General features: G+C 44.2%; 2 protein-coding genes across 12 annotated transcripts in view; one reads left to right on the top strand and one right to left on the bottom strand.

Moving 5' to 3' along the window:
- The window catches only part of SLF1 (SMC5-SMC6 complex localization factor 1), a 79,443-nt gene extending 78,563 nt beyond the window's left edge, over positions 1-880 (bottom strand). For 2 of the 4 annotated variants that reach the window (XM_045022181.1, XM_045022179.1), the window contains exon 1: positions 862-880. In XM_045022181.1, the coding sequence (XP_044878116.1) occupies positions 862-879 (18 nt within the window). In that variant the 5' untranslated portion in view covers position 880. The other 2 variants (XM_045022180.1, XM_045022183.1) reach the window with 2 other exon arrangements.
- The window catches only part of KIAA0825 (KIAA0825 ortholog), a 429,759-nt gene that overhangs the window by 3,765 nt on the left and 403,488 nt on the right, over positions 1-22,506 (top strand). For 7 of the 8 annotated variants that reach the window (XM_045022174.1, XM_045022166.1, XM_045022172.1 and 4 more), the window contains exon 1: positions 507-630. The exons of the other annotated variant lie outside the window; for it this stretch is intronic. The gene's annotated coding sequence lies outside the window, so the exon portion shown is untranslated. Of the gene's footprint in view, positions 1-506; positions 631-22,506 lie in introns of those variants that run through there. 8 annotated transcript variants of the gene reach the window in all.

Raw genomic sequence — 22,506 nt, 5'->3', positions numbered from 1 at the left:
AGGCAAGGTAGGTTGTAGCGAAAAGGGCCCCAGGGAATCTTAATAGGAGGGGTAGAACAGCAGGGGAGGAGACAGGATGTTGAATGGAGATGGCGCCAACTGCATTTTCAAACCTGAGCTAGCAGCGGTACTTCATGGGGCACCACCAGTCAATCCTACATCGATATTAGTGCACAGTTTACACGGCATTGCTGGGCCTAGGGCGTGCATCACGGTGGGGTACCCAGCTCTCACCCGCCCACACCTACCATGGGGGCCGGAGAGCAGGGGGAGGCCACACTCGGTCACCCCGGTGAGCTCACCTTTCCCTGACGGGGGACGGTCGCGCTCACACAGCGGAGGGGATCACACAGCCGCTCTGGTGCCCGCTGGCATTGGCAGCCCAAGCGCTGCTCTAGGGAGGGGGCAGCGCTCCCAGCACCGCAGCGGCTGTAGAAGATCCGACCTCGCCGCTCCCGGAGCCGCTGTAAGAGGCGGCGCGCGCCCTGCGATACCAGCCCCTACAGCCTCCTTCCCGCCGGCAGGAGCCGGCCCCGCCCCCGGATGTGGGACCCAGCCGTTCCGGGACGTTGCCACTGACGCTCCCCGGTCTCTGGGGCTGCGGACACGGAGCCGAGCGGGGCCCGGCCGGTAAGTGAGCCTGGCGGGGTGGAGAGACCGTGGGCAGGGTCTGAGCCATCCCCGGGCCGCCGTGTCCCAACACGCCCCTTCTGGGGAGCTGCGTCCATCTCGAACCGCCCCGGCAGGTACCCGCGCCCCACTAGCCCCTCTCCTGCCGCCCGGGCCCGGCTCCCCAGCCCCCCACAACAGGACGCTCCTTGTGACTGACCGTTAGCCCCCCCGTGCCTGTTAATAATTAACTTGGCCGTTTGGCAGCATGTGTCGCGGGGTGAGCAGCTGGGGGCGACCCCAGGCTGCCGCCCCCACAATTTATTCCTTTTGCCACGTGGTAGTGGTGGTGCTATAAATTAAAGAGGGCACATTTGGTTAGGAGAAGGGCCAGGAACTAGTTGGGACACTGAGTTGGGGAGGGGGCTGTTTCTGGTCCTGCGCTAACTTTTTATGTGACCTTGCACAAATCATAAAAACAACGAGGAGTCCGGTGGTCCTTAAAGACTAACAGATTTATTTGGGCATAAGCTTTCATGGGTAAAAACCCCACTTCTTCAGACACATGGAGTGAAAATTACAGATACAGGTACATGAAGAAAAGGGCGTTACCTTACAAATGGAGAACCAATGTTGAAGGCCAATTTAGTCAGGGTGGATATGGTCCACTCCCAATAATTGAGGAGGAGGTGTCAATACCAAGAAAGGGAAAATTACTTTTGTAGTGAGCTAGCCACTCCTAGTCCCTATTCAAGCCCAAATTGATGGTGTTAAGTTTGCAAATGAATTGTAGCTCTGCAGTTTCTCTTTGAAATCTGTTTTTGAAGGTTTTTTTGTTGAAGAATGGCTAACAAGTACCTTCTTTGCCTCAGTTTCCCCACTAGGCAAATAAGTCTTAGCTATCTACTTAAAAAGAGATGTTGTGAAGTTTGATTAATAGCTAGTTTGAAAATGCAAGTCTTCTACAAATGCTAGGTATCTCTAGTTAGTATTATCTAGGTCAATTGCTTTTCCTCTATTACTAGATGGAAATGGTAGAATTATGGAGAAAAAGCAGAAGTGTTAAATATTTCTGTTTTGTATTTGCAGGGGGAAAATGGATGATGTAGTCTTGATAATAAGTCTTTCCATTCCACTGGTGTTCTCAGAAGAATGTTAAATAGTAACCATTAAAATTAAACACTTTGAAATCAGCAGGTCCAGACAGCTTGCACCCAAGAGTTTTAGAAGTGCTGCTTCAGGTGCTCTTTGGACCATTAATGTTGATTTTCAATAAGTCTTGGAATACGGGGGAAGTTCCAGAACACTGAAGAAAATTAATGTTATGCCAATATTTTAAAAGGGTAAGCAGGATGACCCGGGTAACTATAAGCCTCTTAGTTTGCCATCAGTCATAGGCAAGAAAATAGAGTGGTTGATATGGGACTGCATAAATAAAGAGTTAAAGGAGAGTAATATAATTAATGCCAATCAGCATGGGTTTATGGAAAATAAATCCTCTAAAACTAATTTTATGTAATTTTTTTTTGAGATTGTGAGTTTGATGGATGAAGAGAATAGTGTTGATGTAATGTGCTTATATTTCTGTATGGCATTTGACTTGGTACCACACAACATTCTGTAAAACTGGAACAATATAAAATTACAATGGCACACATTAAATGGATTAAAGATGATTAATTGCTAGATCTCAAAATAGAATTCTAAGTAGGGAATAATCATTAAACAGCTGTGTTCCTAGTGGGGTCCTGCAGGGATCAGTTCTTGGCCCTATGCTATTTGACTTTTTTATCAGTGACCTGGAAGAAGACACAAAGTCATCAGTGATTAAAGTTTGCAGATGACAGAAAAATGTGGGGAGTGATAAATAATGAAGAGGACAGGTCACTGATACAGAGCAATCTGGATTGCTTGGTAATCTGGGCGCAAGCAAATAATGTGTTTTCATATGGCTAAATGTAAATGTGTGCAAGTAGGAACAAAGAATGTAGGCCATACTTGAGGACCTCTTTCCTGGCAAGCAGTGACTGTGAAAAAGATTTGAGGTCATGGGCAGTGATGAGCTGCCAAAATCTTAACAACTGGTTCCCTCCTCACCCCCCCCCCCGGGACTCCTGCCCTATCCACCCCCCTTCCCTGTCCCCTACTGCCCCTCGCTGCCCCATCCAACCCCTCTTCTAATTACTGATTGCCCCCCCGGAACCCCTGACCTATCCAACCACTCCTTCTCCCTGTCCCCTGGAACCTCTGCCCCTGACTGCCTCCCACCGCCCCATCCAACCCCTCCCCCTTCCTGACTGCTCCCCCGGGACCCTAGCCCCTATTCAACCCCCTGTTCCCCCCCAACCACCCTGACCCCTATGCACCCCCCTGAACTATCCAGCTCCTCCCCACCGCTCCCTGCCCCCTTACTGCGCATTGCCTGGAGGTGGCTGGCGGTGCTACAGCTGTGCCGCTTGGCTGGAGCCAGGCCACGCCACCGCCACACAGCGCCTGGAGCACCGGGTCAGGCCGAGTTTGCAGCCCACTCCCCCCCCCCCGCTTCCCATGAATCAGCTGTTCACACGGGAAGCCTGGGAGGGCTGAGAAGCAAGCGGCAGCTTCGCGCTCAGGGCCAAGGAGGCAGAGGCTGAGTGGAGATCAGCTGGGGCAGGGAGCGGTTCCTGTTCTCCCCCCCTCCCCGCGGGTTACCTGCTGCGGCACAGGCGGCCCCAGCTCACCTCTGCTCTGTCTCCACCTCCCTGGGCCTGAGCGTGAAGTGTTAATTCAGGCTGAAATTTTCATGCTGCATCTTTATCTCAGGTTAAATGTTTCTGGAAAATAAAAACAAAAAACAGCAAAAATAGTTCAGCTATTTCTCAGAACAAGGTTAGGGAAAAGTACATTGGCAAAACAGTATTAAATTCTTGCAACCATTTTGTTGAGCACCTTTAGCATCTAATATAGAATGCAGTAGCGAGTGGAATTTTGGTAGGGGGCTCACCCTAGCAGCAAAAAGGAATCTTTTGCTTGAAAATCCATACCAATCTGGATGAGTTATAAGCATCTGAAAATCACAGTTTGCCATGCTCAATAGAGTTTGTTAAAGAAGAGTGAGGACAGGGACAGGAGCTAGAGAGGGAACAGGACAGTGGGGGCGGGGGCGTACAGAAGCACAGGGGGACATGCTAGGCAACTAGGCAGAATGGCTCAGGCTTGGGAAGGAAGGACTGGGTCTGCAGCTTCTGTATCCCCTGGATGACACTACCTCCAGGAACTTGGAATAGAAACGAGGATTCCTGCGCCTGAACATACCTTTGCTGCCAGTAAATATCAGTGAAACTGACTGGCAAAGTGTGTCTCATCTCCCTCTAGAGCAGTGGTTCTCAAACTGGGGGTCACGACCCCAACGTGGGTCACAAGTTTCTTTTCATGGGGTCGCCAGGGCTGGTGTTAGACACCCTGCTGCCGGGGCCAGAAGCTAAAGCCCAAGCCCCACTGCTCGGGGCTGAAGCCAACACATGAGCCACTCTTGTCCCTGCTTACCGCCCCCTAACACTGGCCCTGATTCTAGAATCTAGAGTAATACAGGATACTGGGGTCGTGTAGTAATTTTTGTTGTCGGAAGTGGGTCGCAGTGCAATGAAGTTTGAGAATCCCTGCTCTAGAGGCTGATCTACATACTGGATGACAACCTGTTCCTGCTATTGCTTACTATGTTAGCTCATGTGGCAGAGGTCTGTACAGTGCATTAAAGGTTCTGTTACTCCAAATGAGACCCAGTGTACCCCTAGAATAGTTTATCTATTGCCCCCTCCTGGGTTCACCAGAGGTCCTTTCTGGTTATCCTCTAACCTATTAATCTGTTTCTGCAGAGTGAATGGGGGCTCACTCTAGAGAAATTCCCTAGGTTTACTAGAGGTTTCCTTTTTAGAATAGCTCCCTAGAGTATCTTAGATCAGATACAGTCTTCTGATGTAATTGATTGACACACAGACAGTACTTTTCCAAAACAAAGAATCTTCTATTACAGTAGCACACTGATGATCCCTGGCTACAATTTAATCTCAGCAACACAATTCCTTAATAATAACAATTCCTAAATATCCGAACTGCAATGTCATACAATTAGAACAGTATTAAGCGTTACGCCTTACATATGGTGATTAGCCGTGTGCAGTTACTGACAGAAATCTTACATTGTTTTATATGTATAAAGTTTAAGCTCTAATGCAGTAGTTCTCAACCAGGGGTACGCCTACTGCTGGGGGTATGCAGATGTCTTCCAGAGGGTACATCAGCTCATCTGGATATTTGGCTAGTTTTACAAGAGGCTACATAGAAAGCACTAGTGAAGTCAGTACAAACTAAAATTTCATACAGAGAATGACTTGGTTATACTGCTCTATATACTGTACACTGAAATGTAAGTACAATATTTATATTCCAAAAGTAGTTTTTATGTGAGGTGTAACTTGGGGATACGCAAGACAAATCAGACTGCTGAAAGAGGTACAGTAGTCTGGAAAAGTTGAGAGCCACTGATCTAACACAAACACACATCTTTATTGCTCCAAACATATTAATATGATTTCTGTTCTATATTTACACTATAATTAGCATGTCTACTCTCCATAGGTTTCTTTCCCTATGTTGTGTCAGGGTTTTCTAGTTGCTGCAGGTGCTGGCACTGCTTGTGGTGTTTTTTTCCTTCCGCTGCAAAAACCACCCCATTGTTCTGACTCTGATCTTCTCCTCCCTCTCTGAACAACTTCACCAATACCTTCACCTTCTCCTTCTCCTCCTAACTGAGTAACTATTGCCTACTGACTGTCTGTCTTTTATACAGTTTTGCCATCCAGAAGACCCTTTCTGATCATGCTCATATTCCAGTCTCTATTGGTTCTTTTACGATCCTTCCCTTATTATCCAATAATAGTTGTTTGCTGAGTGATTCTTATAGAACAGTTTGATATTATGGCTGTATTAGTTATTATGGTCTGTAGCCAAATAATATGGTCTGCCAACTATTATGGTCTGTACTACTATGGTCTGTAACCTTTATCCTATATTTACACTGAGCCATGCTTGACTGACCTACTTAGGTGACCTTAAGTCTACCTCTGTGCTGAGCATGCTCCACTTTTACTTGGATGCATGCCAACATTCCACACATATCAAACTATAAACAATTACCTCATCCTTAAACTGACAATTGGATACATACTGTATGTACCATATATTAATATTATGGTCTTCTGTTACCACTCTATTTCCTGCCAATTTAGTTAATCTTATTTTAATTCTTCCCCCATTTTCAACTAATGGTGGCAAGATGATGCTTTTAATGCTGTGTTTATGAAACAGAATAGAAGAGCTAAAAAATCTCTAACTGGTATTAGTTCCAGCCTTACTGATGACCCATGTGAGGATCAGTATAATTCTACATGATGGAATATCCTTAGTTTTAAAAAAACAAACCAGGGTGGATTTGATTTAAATCATGGATTTAAATCAAATCATGATTTAAATCACTAGTCAGGAAGACTCGATTTAATCATGGATTTCTACATAACAACCAACAAGAATGCACTTTTATAACCTTAATACATACTCTTCACAACTCAGAGATAGATGTAGGTTTCATTTTTAGAGGTACACACTACTGCTGTTAAAAGTGAGATTATCACTTCAACAGTCTCTGAATCCAAGTGCTTAAGTGACTTCCACCAGTTCACTGGTGTGACTTTCTTTAAAACATCATCAGCAAACATATATTTCTTGAATGGTTCACCCTTAGCTCTGAAGTTTATTATGGAGGGATGATTGCTGGATGTCCATGTCATAGCCAACTCCTCTTCTTCAGCAGTTAAGGTTCGACCCTGGTACCGAGTATTGAGAATATTTGCAAGAAAATGAGCTGGAGATGGTGCTTTTTCCATTTTTTTTTAATGCTTGTAATTTAACTCTGTCGTTGCATATTTCTCTTTTTAAGATCTCACTCGTTCCTTCCAAATTTCAACAGCATCAGCAATAAAACAGCTATTTCCCTGCACGGCTAAAGAAATAGGCTTCAGGGAACTCATCATGTGTTCAACATTTCTCTTAAGCCCAATGTTGAGAACTTTGGCTGTGACAGTGCCATCTATTTTTCACAATTTTGTTCACAAACTGTCATCAGATTAGGCCAGTTCTTGATATAGTGCTCAAAACAGTCCACTGCTGAGTTCCATTGCATGTCTTGTGGGTGAGTTAGCTTGGTTCCTCCTACTTTTTTCAGAGCAACTGCTGAAAAGTGGTTGTTACAGAAATATATTGCAATTTCAACAATATTAGCCTTTATTTGTGGAAGACTGAAGTCTTTGGCTAGGAGGTGCATCAAATGAGCACTGCAACCGTATGTTATTAGCTTGGGACTCTCTTCACTTTCCTAATTTCTTCTCATCTTGGATACATTTGCAGCAGTGTACCTGACCAAGCTGTGTATTAGACATTTGAATTTTTTTCACAGTTTGTTATAGCTTTTACTGCTACTTCTTGTAAGTATTCTGCTGTGTGTTCATTTCCTGATGTATCAATTGTGTCTGTAAGGAAGACATTCCCTTCTACTGTTGTCACACAAGCACATGCAACATGATCATTGTGGACATTGCTCCACCCCTCAAGACTCAGGTTAACAATTTCACCCTCCAGACCTTTTGCACACTGCTCAATTTCTCTTTCATACACTTTAGCCAGCAATTTGTCTGCGACATCTGCTCTGTTGGGTGGACTGTGTCCTGGTTTTAGTGACTGAACCGTGTTAATGAAGTGTGGGTTCTCAATCATACAGAAAGGAGAGTTTGTTGCATAAACGAACCGGGCAATTTTTTCATCAATTACCTCCTTTTGTAATCTGCTGGTTCTTATTACAAACTTTTATTTATGGTTGTTTCTGGATGATGGAGATTTTTTTTTCTTTTTGCTACAGGTGATATACCATGGCTATGTGACATACATGATGTGACAGAAACACTATCATTGGCAGATAACTCTGAAACTATAGATAATGATGGTGATCTTGAAGGTGGATACCCTTCAGAATCCTGTATGTTGAGGATGGATTCTCCTAAACAAAATAAGTCCATGCAGTTATTTAATTATTATTACCATACTGCTCATTTAGTATTACTCATTGCATTCACTGGCACTCAGTACTACTTTAAAGGTGAAATTGTAAAAGGAAGATCTGCCTATTTCAGCTATTTATTTTTTATCACAACTGCATCTATAATGATAGTACTATAGCGTAACCACTATATTTTTTGCTCAAACCTGAGAATTCAAGAATAGTCCAGAAGGAAGACAGGCAGTCCTTAAGAAAGAAGTATGAAATAAAAAAGTTTACCAACCTGAAGATTCTGCATGTTCAGACATGTTCCTTTCATCATCTTCAACGCAGCTTCCTCCTGAGAAGGAACACTTCTCATGATGTTGTTTCATTTGGGCAACCAGGCCTTGCATTTCTTTGTTGTACTGTTTGCATTTTGCACGCATGCCTGTCTTACCCACAGGTAGAGGAACTTCATTAAAATATTCCCAATTTGGGTCTCTCTTACGGCATAGGTTTTCCCTTCTAGTGAGAGAATGGTATGGTAGATGTCAATCAATGAAGTCTACATTCAGAAAGACCTTAAGACTTCTGGAATATGCTGCTCAAACAGTTTCACTTTTGTTTCTACTGCCTGTCCCTCCCTTCTCACATTTATCTCCAGACTCCTTCTCCTTGTCCAGATCTATTCTGCCCCCAACAATGTTCTATTCATTAAACTTTTTGAAACTTTGCACTTTTAGAGAGAGAGGTAAGGGATTGACTCTGTGTACACAAATTTGCAGAGGGACAAAAGGGTTGAGGTCTGTTATTTCTCACCTCTATATATTATTTATTTATTTAAAACATTTTTGATGTTAACAAGCATGTTATCTCTGGAGACACAAATCCACAATTTGAGAACTGCAAAATTAATCATCTCTGATGGAATCTTCTATACTGAGTACTGAGTCCCATTGGGTAGATAGAAAGATTAACCTAAATCATCTATACAGAAGCCCCTGGAACCCCATAAGTTTGGGTCCCTAATCTATGAACTATTGGAACTCAGTTACAAAACTTTTCTTAACCATTACATGAATATATTGTCTCATACGGTAGAATTAGAATTTATAATCCTTATTCCATGATGAGAAAAATTATAGCATGGAGAAACTAGCTTGTCAACAGAACAGTTGTTTAATAAAAAAAAAAAAGAACCAAAAAGGGACAGTTTATTTTTCCTAACCATGTATCAGAAATAATTGAACCATTTTAAGTCACATTCCCCCCCCAAAAAATGTAGACTGAGGCAAATGTGACATTTACATTTCAGCTCAAGCAGTTAAAACTTCAGCAGTTATAAGCAACTGAAAACAGGGTTTTATAATGTGAAGTGTGCAGCTACCTTAACTAGAAGTGCTAGCAGCTCTGCTTATAATGAATAAGTGGTGTGTGATAATGGTGCAGTACATGCATAAAACATTCTCTTTTGTAAAATATAATCTCACAGAAAAGTGTAATTACTGAAAGAAAATTATCCAATGGAGAATATTTTATGCATATGATGGGAAAAGATTTTATCCTACATATAGTTATATTAAAACATCTTATCTGTTGCATAAGATCTACTGACGATTACCCTCTCTACCAATGTTTTTGTAGATGAGCAAATTTTTAACAGATATCATTCAACTAAATAGACTGCCACAGACAAATTTCAGTCACAGCCCAATGTCAAACACTTCATGTTAAAAATTTATAAAAGGAAATCAGTCAGAAGCGACATAGTTTTTACACAATGATTTATCTAAGATTGTATGAAATTTTCCCACAGAAAGACCACATGCATGTACAGGAAAAACATAACTTTGTGTCTCATTTTAAGGCCATTTTATAAGGCTTCCTTAACTATGGAGCCATGACCAGAGCTTCCACAACATACACAGCGAATATAATGTGTGGCATCCTTCACTATGGTGGCATGTTAACTTACCGGGCCAAAAGAGAAAATAGTAATCTTATAGCTAAAAAGTTAAATGCACAGAAGCCAGTACATGCAAAAGTTATAGTTCACCTAACAATTAATTCCTTTTCCACAAATGTATACATTTGTACTGCTCTATGTAACAGTACGTTTCATGCCTTGATGCACACATGCAATGTGGTAGAATAGTTTTCACAACACTTAATACTATTTTCTGAACCTTGTTGATTTTAATTGTTAATTACAATTGTGTATTAACATCCTGAAGCTTCTTTCTCCATAGTATTTCAAAGATGCCTCCTTTGCTTTCATCTCGTGCAACTAAAACTTTTGTCTACGTCCTAATCACCTTCCATTGTGACTTCTGAAATCTCATGCTCTCTGGTCTCAGCATCCACCTGGTCTCCTGTCAGTTCTTATTAAAAACACTGCTTAAATCATCCTCTTACATCAATCTGACCTTATTAGGCAGCCTGCTCTCCACAACAAACCCACTATAGACAGCATGTGCTATCATTTGGTGCTGCTGAATCAATCCTCATAGGTTTCAAAGTAGCAGCCGTGTTAGTCTGTATCAGCAAAAAAGAACAGGAATACTTGTTTGTGGCACCTTAGAGACTAACAAATTTATTTGAGCATAAGCTTTCATGGGCTACAGTTCACTTCATCGGATGCATAGAATGGAACATACAGTAAGAAGATATTTCTACATACAGAGAACATGAAAAGGTGGACGTACCCATGCCAACTGTAAGAGGCTAATTAATTAAGAGAAACTATTATCAGCAGGGGAGAAAAACTATTGAAGTGATAATCAAGATGGCCCATTTCGGACAGTTGACATGAAGATGGGAGGATACTTTAACATGGGGAAATAGATTCAATTAGTGTAATGACCGAGCCATTCCCAGTCTCTGTTCAAACCTAAGTTAATGGTATCTAGTTTGCATATTAATTCAACTTGAGCAGCTTCTCCTTGGAGTCTGTTTTTGAAGCTTTTCTGTTGCAAAATTTCCACCTTAACGTCTGTCACTGAGTGATTAGAGAGGTTGAAGTGTTCTCCTTCTGGTTTTTGAATGTTATGATTCCTGATGTCAGATTTGTGTCCATTTATTCTTTTGTGTAGAGACTGTACGCAAAATACATGGGCAGAGGGGCATTGCTGGGCAATGTACATGGCAGAGGGGCATTGCTGGCACATGATGGCATATATCACATTGGTAGATGTGCAGATGAATGAGCCCCTGATGGCGTGGCTGATGTGATTAGGTCCTATGATGGTGTCACTTGAATAGATATGTGGACAGAGTTGGCATCGGGCTTTATTGCAAGGGTAGGTTCCTGGGTTAGTGTTTTTGTTGTATGGTGTGTAGTTGCTGGTGAGTATTTGCTTCAGGTTGGGGGGCTGTCTGTCAGAAGGGACCACTGTGATCATCTAGTCTGACCTCATCCTGTATAACACAGGCCATAGAACTTGCCCAAAATAATTCCTATAGCATATTTTTTGTGAAAACATCTAATTTTGATTCATAAATTGTCAATGATGAAGAATCTGCCATGATTAGGGTCCTACCAAATTCCATTTAGGTCAATTTCACGATCATAGGATTTAAAAAATCATAAATTTCATTATTTCAGCTATTTAAAATCAGAAATTTCATGGTGGTGTAATTGTAGGGGTCCTGATCCAAAAAGCAGTTATGTGTGCGGGGGGTCGTGGTAGTGCTACCCTTACTTCTGCGCTGCTGCTGGTGACGGCACTGCCTCCATAGGTGGGCAGCTGATAGGGTGAGAGATCAGCCCCGCCATCAGCCCCGCCCACAGTCCACCCCTGCTCCGCCCCCTGCCACTGCGCCCTTCCTCATCCCCTGGCCCGCTGCTGACTTGCTGCAAACCTCCTCAGTCCCTCACCCACCGCTTGCCTTCTCACACCCCCTGCCTGTTCCTGGCCTGCCACTCACCTCTTCACCCCCCCCCCCCACCTGCTGCTGGCTTGCCGCTTGCCTCTTCACCCCTCCCGCCCGCCACTCTACAGCACTGACTTCCCCTCTGCCTGGTGAGTGCTTGCCCGCTCCCCTGCCTCTTTCCACACCTGCACCGCCCTCGCCCCACCCTCATTCCATCCCCTTCCCCCAAGTCCCTGCCCTGCCTCTTCTCTGCCTCCTCCCCTGAGCGTGCCATGTCCCCCTCTCCTCCTCTCCCTCCCTCTTGGAAAGTCCTAAGTGCCGCCAAACAACTGTTAGGCAGCAGGGGACTGAAGCACTGGGAGGGAGGGGGAGCTTGCCTGCTCCTCTGCCTCTTTCCGTACCTGTCCCGCCCTTGCCCCGCCCCCATTCCATCCCCTTCCCCCAAGTCCCTGCCCTGCCTCTTCTCTGCCTCCTCCCCTGAGCGTGCCATGCCGTGGAGCGGGGACGTGACGGGAGAAGGAAGTGAGTGGGGAGCTTGGCTGCCACTGCATGCGGAGCACCTGCTAATTTTTCCCTGTGGGTGCTCCAGCCCCAGAGCATCCACGGAATCAGCGCTTCCCTCCCGCTCACCTCCTTACCTGAATAGCGGGACAAATGGGGTCCCAATCGTACATGGATCAGGACATGGGACAAAGGGTTAAATATTGGGACAGTCCTGATTTTATCGGCACATCTGGTCACCCTAGCAGCTGAAGAGCGGCGGCTGCTGGCCGGGAGCCCAGCTCTGAAGGCAGAGCTGCCGCCAGCAGCCGTGCAGAAGTAAAGGTGGCATGGTATGCAGATCTGGGCCCTCAGTCAGCAGCTGCCACTCTCTGGCCACCCAGCTCTGAAGGCAGCAGTGCAGAAGTAAAGGTGGCACGGTATGGTATTGCCACCCTTACTTCTGTGCTGCTGCTGATGGGGCGCTGCCCTCAGAGCTTGGTGCCCGGCCAACAGCCGCCACTCTCCAACCTACCAGCTCTGAAGACAGCACAAAAGTGAGGGTGGCAATACCGTGACCACTCTAAAATAACCTTGCAACCCCCCCCCCGCAACTCCCTTTTGGGTCAGGACCCCCAATTTGAGAAACACTGGTCTCCCCCATAAAATCTGGTCTTTTGTGTGCTTTTACACTATACTATACAGATTTCAACGGGGGAGATGAGATTTCACGGTATGTGACACATTTTTCATGGTTGTGAATTTGGTAGGGCCCTAGCCATGATCCTTGGCAAATTGGTTCAGTGGTTAATTACTCTCGTTGTTAAAAATGTATACATTATCTCCAGTCTGAATTTGTTTAGTTTCAATGTCCAGCCATTGGATAATGTTATCCATGCTACCATTAAATAGATGTTCCCCATGTTGGTACAACCTTGAGTTGAGCTTCTTGAGTCTATCACTATAATAAAAAGTGGTTTATCTACAAATGTAGACAGGAGAAAAGGGTTCAGTACCTTGCTCAACCATGATTTTTGAAATGGTGCTGAGCACAGTTTGGTTCTGCATATCCTTTTAGATTAACCATTTTCAGATGTAATTCAGGTGCACTTGTTACTAACATCCATTGTCCCTGCTGCTAACTTTATTTATTAGCATAAACAAACATTTGAATCCCTCCACTAGGTCCCTTTTCACCATTGTATCAAGTTCAAGCTTCTTGTCCTTACCTTCAGGACTGTGCATTACCCTGCCCCTCCCTGTCAGTCTGGCTCAAATTTCCTATCCAGTGATAACAGCTTTGAATGCTTAATTGGTCTGCTCCCTCACAGCATTCTAATATTGCCTACCCTATGTAAAATGCCCTTCATGAGCTGGTCAGCAACCCATTTCCTTGTTCAAATTACTCTTCCCATCCTTTCCTGATATAGCCACAGGGCATTTTTCACCAAATATATCAATTAATTTTATGTATTTATTTATTTATTTAAATTCTTTATCTCTGTTATGCACTAGCCTTCTCTCAGCACTTGCAAGTGTATTGGTGCATGTGCATAGTGATAGTTCTATAATTGTGACCACATATTAAAACAAATGTATATTTTTATTTTAACTTCCAATCAAGGAGTTATTCTTTCACTGTTTGTTTTTCTTCACAAAGGACAAACATTACAGTGCAGAAAGCTGTTTTTATTAAGCAGTCCCTAAAACCATGTTTGATGTCACATGATACAGATGAATTTGAATCCTATCCCACACAGCTTAGAAAGTGATTTCAGGTGTGATACAACCACTGGGGCAACATATTTCCCCATCTATTTCTTACCTTTCCTACTGTTCATTACATCTGTGGTTGCCTTGGATGAAAGGAAAGAAAGATGAAGAGGTATAAGGTTATGGAAGGAAAGAGAAAAGAAAATATGCTGAAAGCAATGCAGGAAAATATATACCATGTACTGTGATCAAAAAGAATAAAAGAGGGAGGATGAAAGTAAAATCAGGAAGGTAAAGAAAGTATAACAAAGGCAAGAGTATTACCAAGTTATATTTTTTTAAAAAGTAAATAAACCACTAACAGTATGTTATAATTATACGCTACACAATTGTTTTATTCATTTATGTTATTGGGACAGCTGGGAAATGTATTATTAGTGCCCAGAATTGTACTAGCTGCTTACTTTTTTTACACGTTTAGTAGGTTTTAGTCCTGAGGCTGATGTATAGTGGGTAATTTTTTTTAAGTGCTGTTTGTAAGATGCTAGAAGAGATTTATCAGGGAGATGTTTGTCCTCACATCAATGTGCAGGATATTTCTTGTCACCGACAGATCTTACAGATGAATATTGTATCTTCATGCTTTCATTTATCTTTGCCATAAGAGTTCTGAGTCGCTACCAGTACCAGCCAGTCCAATTGGGCTATTAACTCCCTGAAACTTCTCACAAAAACTCTTGCAACAGTAGCAACTCTATTTTCTAAAATATATTTAGCATGTGTACATAACTTATTTATCACTGTCAGTTGGGAAGACTTGGCCAGCAAGTGGATGAAGCAAGTAGTACTTGCCAAAAGGACCATGTCTTATTGAGTTTGGAAAGAGTAACATCTCTGAAGCAGAGAACACGTCATTTTAGTGTTGTTATGGATATCAACAAATGAGTGTTTCTATCAAAAGATAGATTTCAAGGTTGTGTGGGTAGGGGTTAGCATAAGTCTGATTATCAGAGTTGCTGAAAGCCATAACTCCCATTGACTTCACTAAGAGCTGTGAGTGCACAACACACCTGAAAATTAGGTCCATATATTTTCTTGTCAAGAGAGAAACCCTGAGCAGCTATACTAGTTTTGGAACAATGTTGCATTCCTTCCAGCCCCCCCACCCCTAGCCTCAGAGGTCAGGGAGGGGTTTTATCTGGGCCAGCAGGGAAATAAGAACTATGGCCCCTTTAAGGATTACCTCCCCACTCACTTTGAGGAGGTCAGAAGGCAGTACTGTGCCTGATTGGTTGGATAGAAGAGTGCAACATAATATATACCCTCACAACCAAGGGGAAAGCTTATACGCCTTTCCTTCTACACAAGAGCACTATTCTGCACCTGGTGAGGGATGTGGAGTTGCTATAAAGTGACAGGCAGCAGAAAAGCCTGCTGTGGTTATTTACTGCCAGGGTACCCCACTATGCCCTGCAAGGTGGGAGGTCCCCATGAGCCTCAGGGTCAGCAGTGGGATCTGTAATGCTTCCTGGAGGTACCCAGCGTTGTGAAACAACTCACTACTACCTGCTCTTAGCATGAAGAAGTCTTGCCTGTCCCTGATGGGGGTCTGCTCCCCTCCTCCACTGGTAACATAAGCATTCCTCTTTAGGCCTATGCAGGCTCTGCTGTTTCTCTACAGGTTAGCACTAGGCATGCTCCAACCTCCGACAATCTCCCTGGAGTGTCCAGCCCGTTCCACTGGGCACTCACAGCGTTCACAGAACCAGTGCTTCCAAAGAAACTATACACCCTAGCTTACCAGTTTCACCTCAGATAACCGCTCATGTTAATAAACAATACTTAGATATGTTTATTGTGAAAACAAGTAAAAGTTTATTTAACGAAGTGTAGAGATTCAAATGATAGCAAGTAGTAGTATTGGAAACAAATGGTTACATGTAAAATAAAATCATAACGTGCATTCTAGAACCTAGACTTATTTACCAGATATTTTCATGTCTTGTAGAGCAATGCTTACCCTAAGTCCTTTCAGCGTTTTGCTGTGTTCCACCATTCATGAGACAAGTCATACTGCCAGCTTGCCTCTTTGGTGAAAGATAAAATCTTATCCCCTCTCTTTTTTGTTGTAGTTGCTGTTACAGACCGTTGTCTCTTATCCCAGGAGGTCCCCTCTTCAGAGGCTTATCTTGGAGTTCTTTGTCTTTGTAAATCCTCAGGTTCGCACCTGGCCTAGACACTAGACAGGTGTTCATGGTTCTATGTGCTGATTGAGTTAGCCCTGAGGCTTGTCTCGACTCAGGTGACAAGTTTTACTTCACCTGTTTTGGAACTTAATATTTTACACATCTCTTAAAATGTTTCCCATACAAACATCTTGTCATAATTATGATCAGTGGGCTACTGGCTCTTGGTAGAGACCTCACATGCCCCCCCGATGAAATATTATGCATATATCTGACCCAGGGGATCCCTGTGAAACCCTCTGTTAGTTGGCAGCAAGAGTCCCTGGGTCCCAGCAAGAACAGTGGAAATCACCCCCAGGATTGCAGCAGCAGAAAGAATGTGTGGCAGCAGTTGTGCCAAAAGTAGTTGCCCAGGGCTGGGTCGTTTGCACACAATAGGAGCCAGAGCTTTTCCCCTGTGGGGGTGATAGAGGAGGATGGAAGTTGTGGGATGTTTCTTGTTGGTCAGGGGGTGGATGAATGGGCCCTGAAGGGGCAGCATGGTTAATACCCTGGTTGAGCTCTTGCCCCCACAGGACTATGGCAGGAAGGAAGAGTTGGGGGAAAGGCAGGAAGTTCCCTAGGGGCTGAAATCACTGACCTGTGGTGGAGGAGGAGGGATGCAACTTGGGAGTGCCCATAAGGTTTCCCTTTAATAGGGGTTCAAGATTTCCTCTATACAAAGATCAGATGCTGAAGCAGTTTTCTTTCCCCCTGGATTGTTCAGGAGTTAGCACCACCCTGTAGCACAGACTCCATATTCTGCTGGCAGCTGGGTTGCCAAACTAAAATGGATTTGTGGATTTCCTGGATCCTAGTGCCCAGACATTAGGGGTAGGCATTACACTGCCATGGAATCTGGGCATTACATCAATTCATGACTTGCATGGGATCAAGATTGAAGTAGTGGCAGCAGCCGATGGAGCGTTGGTCCTTCCCGTAAGCAGAAGGTTACAGATCAAACACTTTTGAATCTAACTCAAGGCCACTGAGATTTTTTCCACTGCATTAAGAGTGAGTGGGAGGCATATAGTGTGATGGAAGCCACTGCAGTTAACAGTCCCAGTCTTTCAGTGAAGCAGGCTTAAACAGGAGTATCTGCTTCGATTATAGTGCACCTTCTCTAAGACAGTAGAGATGATATTTAAAGGGCAATATAAATAAATATTTTTCTAATCATTGTGAAAGGAAAGTAGAGGCAGAGATAGAAAAGGAGGGTATGGAAGCTAATAGACTAATTTGGATCTGGGAAAGTGGGCATGCTTCCTACTGAAGATGTGCAGGCATGCTGTTGGACAGAGATTCAGAAGAAGACTCAGCAATGTAGAATATAACAGATTAGTCTGTTGGGTCCACAGTACAGTTAGGGCTCTGGCATGGGCCCATTTGGAGGAAATTAGATTGATGGTTCCAGTGTGTAAGGGAATCAAGTGTGACCAGGCTGACTATAGATGGGGCTGGTATCACTGCCTATTATTAAAGTTATCCAGCATTTCCCATTATGAACTGTTTCCAGTTGCTTATAACTTTGCCAAATTTACCAAGAGGCAGGACTGGAATAGGTTGGAGGGGATGGGCAGAAGGGGTCAGGTCTGTGAGTAACTAGCAAAAGAGACTGTGGCCACCGGAGCACTGTCGACTCCAGAGCTTGGAATGGAACTCAAGATTCCTGAATCTCACTGTTTCTCTGCTGTCAACAAATATTTGTGGAACGCACTGGCAGAGTATCTCATTTACCGCCCCCCCCCACACACACACACTACTGCTGCTACCAGTTACAGTGGATCTAAAGGTTCCAACCCTGCTGATGAACCATGTGGGTATCATCAATATGATGCCACATAATGGAATTTTTGGCTTTTCAGTTTTTTATTAATCTAAGAAATTACACACAAAAAAACTATGTTAAAAGAAATATGTCTTTTCAACCTTGATTCAGTCCTCTTGTGCATCTGCATTATGATACAGTCTTTAGCTACATGCTCCTGCTTCATTCAGTAAACAGGATAGACGGTGCTCACTTAATGAGCAGCTATTCAATATTTTGTTTTCTGATTGTTCATTGTGTGGTCCCATGCTTTATTTACTACACACTATTCAGATCCTGCTCTGAAGACAGAATTATTGATTTCTTCATAGGTTTTCTATGGATATTGTAGTGTCTGAGTATTTTAAAAACTATAATTAATTTATTTTCACAGCGCATGAGATGAGTGGGTTTTATTATCCCCATGTTACAGAGGAAGAACTGAGCCACAGAGAGATTAAGGGAAAAAATATCTACTAATTTTGGCTGTCCAATTAGAGACACTTAGGACCTGATGTTTTCAGAATACCTAAGATTACATAGTACTTTATATGTTCAAACCACAGCTCCTATTGACTTCAGTTATAGCTGTGACTGCTCGGGCCTTATGTAACTCAGACTCCAAGGTATCGAGAGGGGCACTCAGAAAATTAAGAGTACGCAATTAGTGACCACCTGTGAAAGGCGTGGTTTAAGTGATTTACCTAGCATCACACAGGAACTCTGTGGCAGATGCAGGGCTAGAATCCAGTTCACCAGAGCAGTATTCATTTTCCTTAACCATGAGACCATCCTTTTCCTTTCTGCAATCCCTGGCCTCATTTGCTACACACCATTCACCATCTGCAACAAATGAAGCAGTGGTCCTAAACAAACCCTCTCCTTCACTACACAGTCCCAGTTCATTCCTGAGAACAAGTCCATCCTGTGCACTGATTTTTTTTTTTTAAATGTGTGATAACGTAATTAAAGACTAGATCATATTGAACACACACAAGGGGCTCAGGCAACCTTAATTCTGCCATTTCCTAACTTTTAAGTGCTTGACTTGACAACTACCCCGTTCACTCTACTTCCCTGTAAGCTAACCACCCTCCCCGCCCCCCTTCGATCACCACTTGCAGAGGCAATAAAGTCATTGTTGCTTCACATTCATGCATTCTTTATTAATTTATCACACAAATAGGGGGACAACTGCCAGGGTAGCCTGGGAGGGGTGGGGGAGGAGGGAAGGGCAACGCCACATTGCACTTTAAAACTTATTGAATGCCAGCTTTCTGTTGCTTGGGCAGTCCTCTGGAGTGGAGTGGTTGGGTGCCTGGAGGCCCCCGCACTGCGGTCTTGGGGATCTGGGTGAGGAGGCTATGGAACTTGGGGAGGAGGGCGGTTGGTTACACAAGGCCTACAGCAGTGGTCTGTGCTCATGCTGCCTTTCCTGAACCTCAACCATATGCCAGAGCATATCAGTTTGTTCCCCCAGTACCCTCAGCATTGCCTCTTGCCTTCTGTCACCAAGCTGATGCCACCTATCATCTTCAGCCTGCCACCTGTCCTCACATTCATATTGTGCTTTCCTGGACTCTGACATTGTCTGCCTCCACGCATTCTGCTGGGCTCTTTCAGTGTGGGAGGACTGCACGAGCTCAGAGAGCATTTAATCACGAGTGCATTTTTTTCGCCTTCTAATCTTCGCTAGCCTCTGGGAAGGAGAAGATAGTGTGAGTGTTGAAACATTTGCAGCAGGAGGAGGGGAAAAAAAGGGAGAGTGATAGTTAAAAACCCACATTTTAGAGAACAGTGGGTAGACTCTTTCACGGTAAACCTTGCTGTTAACATTACATAGCACATGTGCTTTCGGTACAAGGTCACATTTTCCCTCTTATTGAGGGTATGCCGGTTTGGTGTAAGAGATCACTCACGCAGGGCCGGGCAACAGAATTTGGCTTGCAGGCAGCCATGGTAAGACAGAGTCTTTTGGCTTCTTTAACCATCATAACATGTGGGAATGATTTCAAACAGCAGCACCCTCATTTCTCATACCAAGCAGCCGTTGGGTTGGCCATTTAAAATGGGTTGGCAGTTTAAAAGGAGGGGCTGTGGTTTTCGGGTTAACGTGCAGCACAAACCCAACCAACCCCCCTCCAACCACACCCCCCCAATTCTCTGGGATGATCGCTTCACCCCTCCCTCCACTGTGTGGCTAACAGCGGGGAACATTTGTGTTCAGCCACAGGCAAACAGCCCAGCAGGAACGGGCACCTCTGAATGTCTCCTTAATAAAATCACCCTATTTCAGCCAGGTGACTATGAATGATATCACTCTCCTGAGGATAACACAGAGAGAGAAAGAACGGATGTTGTTTGAATGCCAGCAAACATTGGGACCATACGCTGTGTTATGCAATGATCCAGACTATGTGCTACTGGCCTGGCATGGTAAAGTGTCCTACCATGGAGGACGGAATAAGACTGCCCTCCCCATAAACCTTTTGCAAAGGTTTTGGAAGTACATCCAGGAGAGCTTTATGGAGATGTCCCTGGAGGATTTTCACTCCATCCCGAGACACCTTAGCAGATTTTTCCAGTAGCTGTATTGGCTGCGAATGCCAGGGCAAATTAATCATTAAACACACTTGCTTTTAAACCATGTATAATATTTACAAGGTACACTCAGAGATCCTTCTCTGCCTGGCGGGTCCGGGAGGCAGCCTTGGGTAGGTTCAGGGGGTACTGACTCCAGGTCCAGGGTGAGAAACTGTTCCTGGCTGTCGGGGAAAACGGTTTCTCCGCTTGCTTGCTGTGAGCTATCTTCAACTTCCTCCTCCTCATCTTCCTAGTCACCAAAACCCGCATCCCTGTTGCGTGCTACTCCATTGACAGAGTCAAAGTACAGGGGTGGGGTAGTTGTAGAGGCACCTCCTAGAATGGCATGCAGCTCATCATAGAAGCGGCTTCTCTGGGGCTCTGACCCAGAGCGGCCATTTGCCTCTCTGGTTTGTTGGCTGACTTGCCTCAGCTCCTTAAGTTTCACGCGGCACTGCTTTGGGTCCCTGTTATAGCCTCTGTCCTTCGTGTCCTTGGAGATTTTTTTCAAATGTTTGGGCATTTTGTCTTTTGGAATGGAGTTCTGATAGCATGGATTCCTCTCCTCATATAGCAATCAGATCCCGTATCCCGTTTGGTCCATGCTGGGGCTCTTTTGCGATTCTGGGACTCCATCATGGTCACCTTTGCTGATGAGATCTGCACTCACCTGCAGATTGCCACGCTGGCCAAACAGGAAATGAGATTCAAAAGTTCGCAGGCCTTTTCCTGTCTCCCTGGCCAGTGCATCTGAGTTGAGAGCACTGTCCAGAGCGGTCACAATGGAGTACTCTGGGATAGCTCCTGGAGGCCAATACCGTCGAATTGCGACCACACTACCTCACACTACCCCAAATTCGACCCAGCAAGGTACAGAAATCCCCTTGTCGGGGGAGGAGTACAGAAATCGATTTTAAGAGCCCTTTAAGTCGAAAAAAACAGCTCCGTCGTGTGCATGGGTGCAGGGTTAAATCAATGTAACTGCTGAATTCGACCTAAACTCGTAGTGTAGACCGGGGCTTACATTCATTGGCCAGAGAGGGGCCATGTGAATGGATCAGTGTGTACATTGTAGGAAACCTTTTGGGGATTCAGTAAAGGAGTACAGATAAGAATTAGGACAAAGATATTAGGGGTGGAACGAAGTCCTTTTCCTGGGGGAAATTGTGAACTGGTCTGAGCTGCTGCAGTGGAGGATCTGATGTGGGGAGTGAGTGGGCAAGGCCAGGTGAGAATTAAATTGACTGGTGGTAAATTATGTGAGCAGGAAAAATTGATGATTACCCATCATAAAATGCATATTCAGTACCCGAGTTATTCAAGGAAGAGGTTGTACATCTCTCCAGTGGGGAATGGAGGTTAATCTGGCCGCTAATAGGGAATGAAGTGTTAACAATCTGGGAATCCAGCAGGCATGATGAGGAGGCAGCGAAGCAAATTTCTGGTGCCTCCTGGTGGCAGTGCCCAGTGCAGGTAATGGTTCAGTATGGGGTCTGGTTCACTGATAAACTGGAATTGGAAATGGATTAGGAGAAGGCATTTTCTAAAGAAGTTGGGGACTGGGGTCAGGGCTCTTAATGTCCAATACATTGAGGAGACAACCCCTCCATAACTCTCGTATGAGGAAAAGGCAATAGGTCCCAAAAATGGTGCTGGGACCAGGTTGATTGAGAGCTGGGGAAGCTGATGGCAGCCCTCCACCAGGTGGCATGAATTACAAAGGAAGGGTGACCTGCACTGGATGCATTGTTGCTGGATAGTTTCCAAATGTGTTGTTAAAGTTGTGGCCTAGTTAAACCACATTCCTGGTGTCTTCCCACCGTGTCTGGTGCAAAGAGTTCTGCCAGTTGAACTTCATTTTTCATCAGGAAAAAAATTGTTCCTGGTACATGTCTAGAGTTTACCCTTAAATGAACTTTAGGTTTAATAAATCCTAAAAAAAATGTTTTTTATCCTTTTGTCCTTACTCAAAACATAAGGAGAAGAGACTATGGAATTAGCTGGGACACCTGATATTTAGTGAAGAACTAGGTGTATAGGACAGAGCAAGAAAAAATGTCTAATTTAACTTTCTCTGAGTTACATGTCCACTACGCCAACCAGCCTTTTAAAATGATTTCTTACACCATATGCAGATACTGAGATGC

This window comes from Mauremys mutica, chromosome 6, assembly GCF_020497125.1.
Source record: "Mauremys mutica isolate MM-2020 ecotype Southern chromosome 6, ASM2049712v1, whole genome shotgun sequence".
Lineage (NCBI taxonomy): Eukaryota > Metazoa > Chordata > Testudines > Geoemydidae > Mauremys > Mauremys mutica.
The sequence above is the reverse complement of the archived record's forward strand: the minus strand, read 5'-3'. Positions and strand labels throughout refer to the sequence as shown.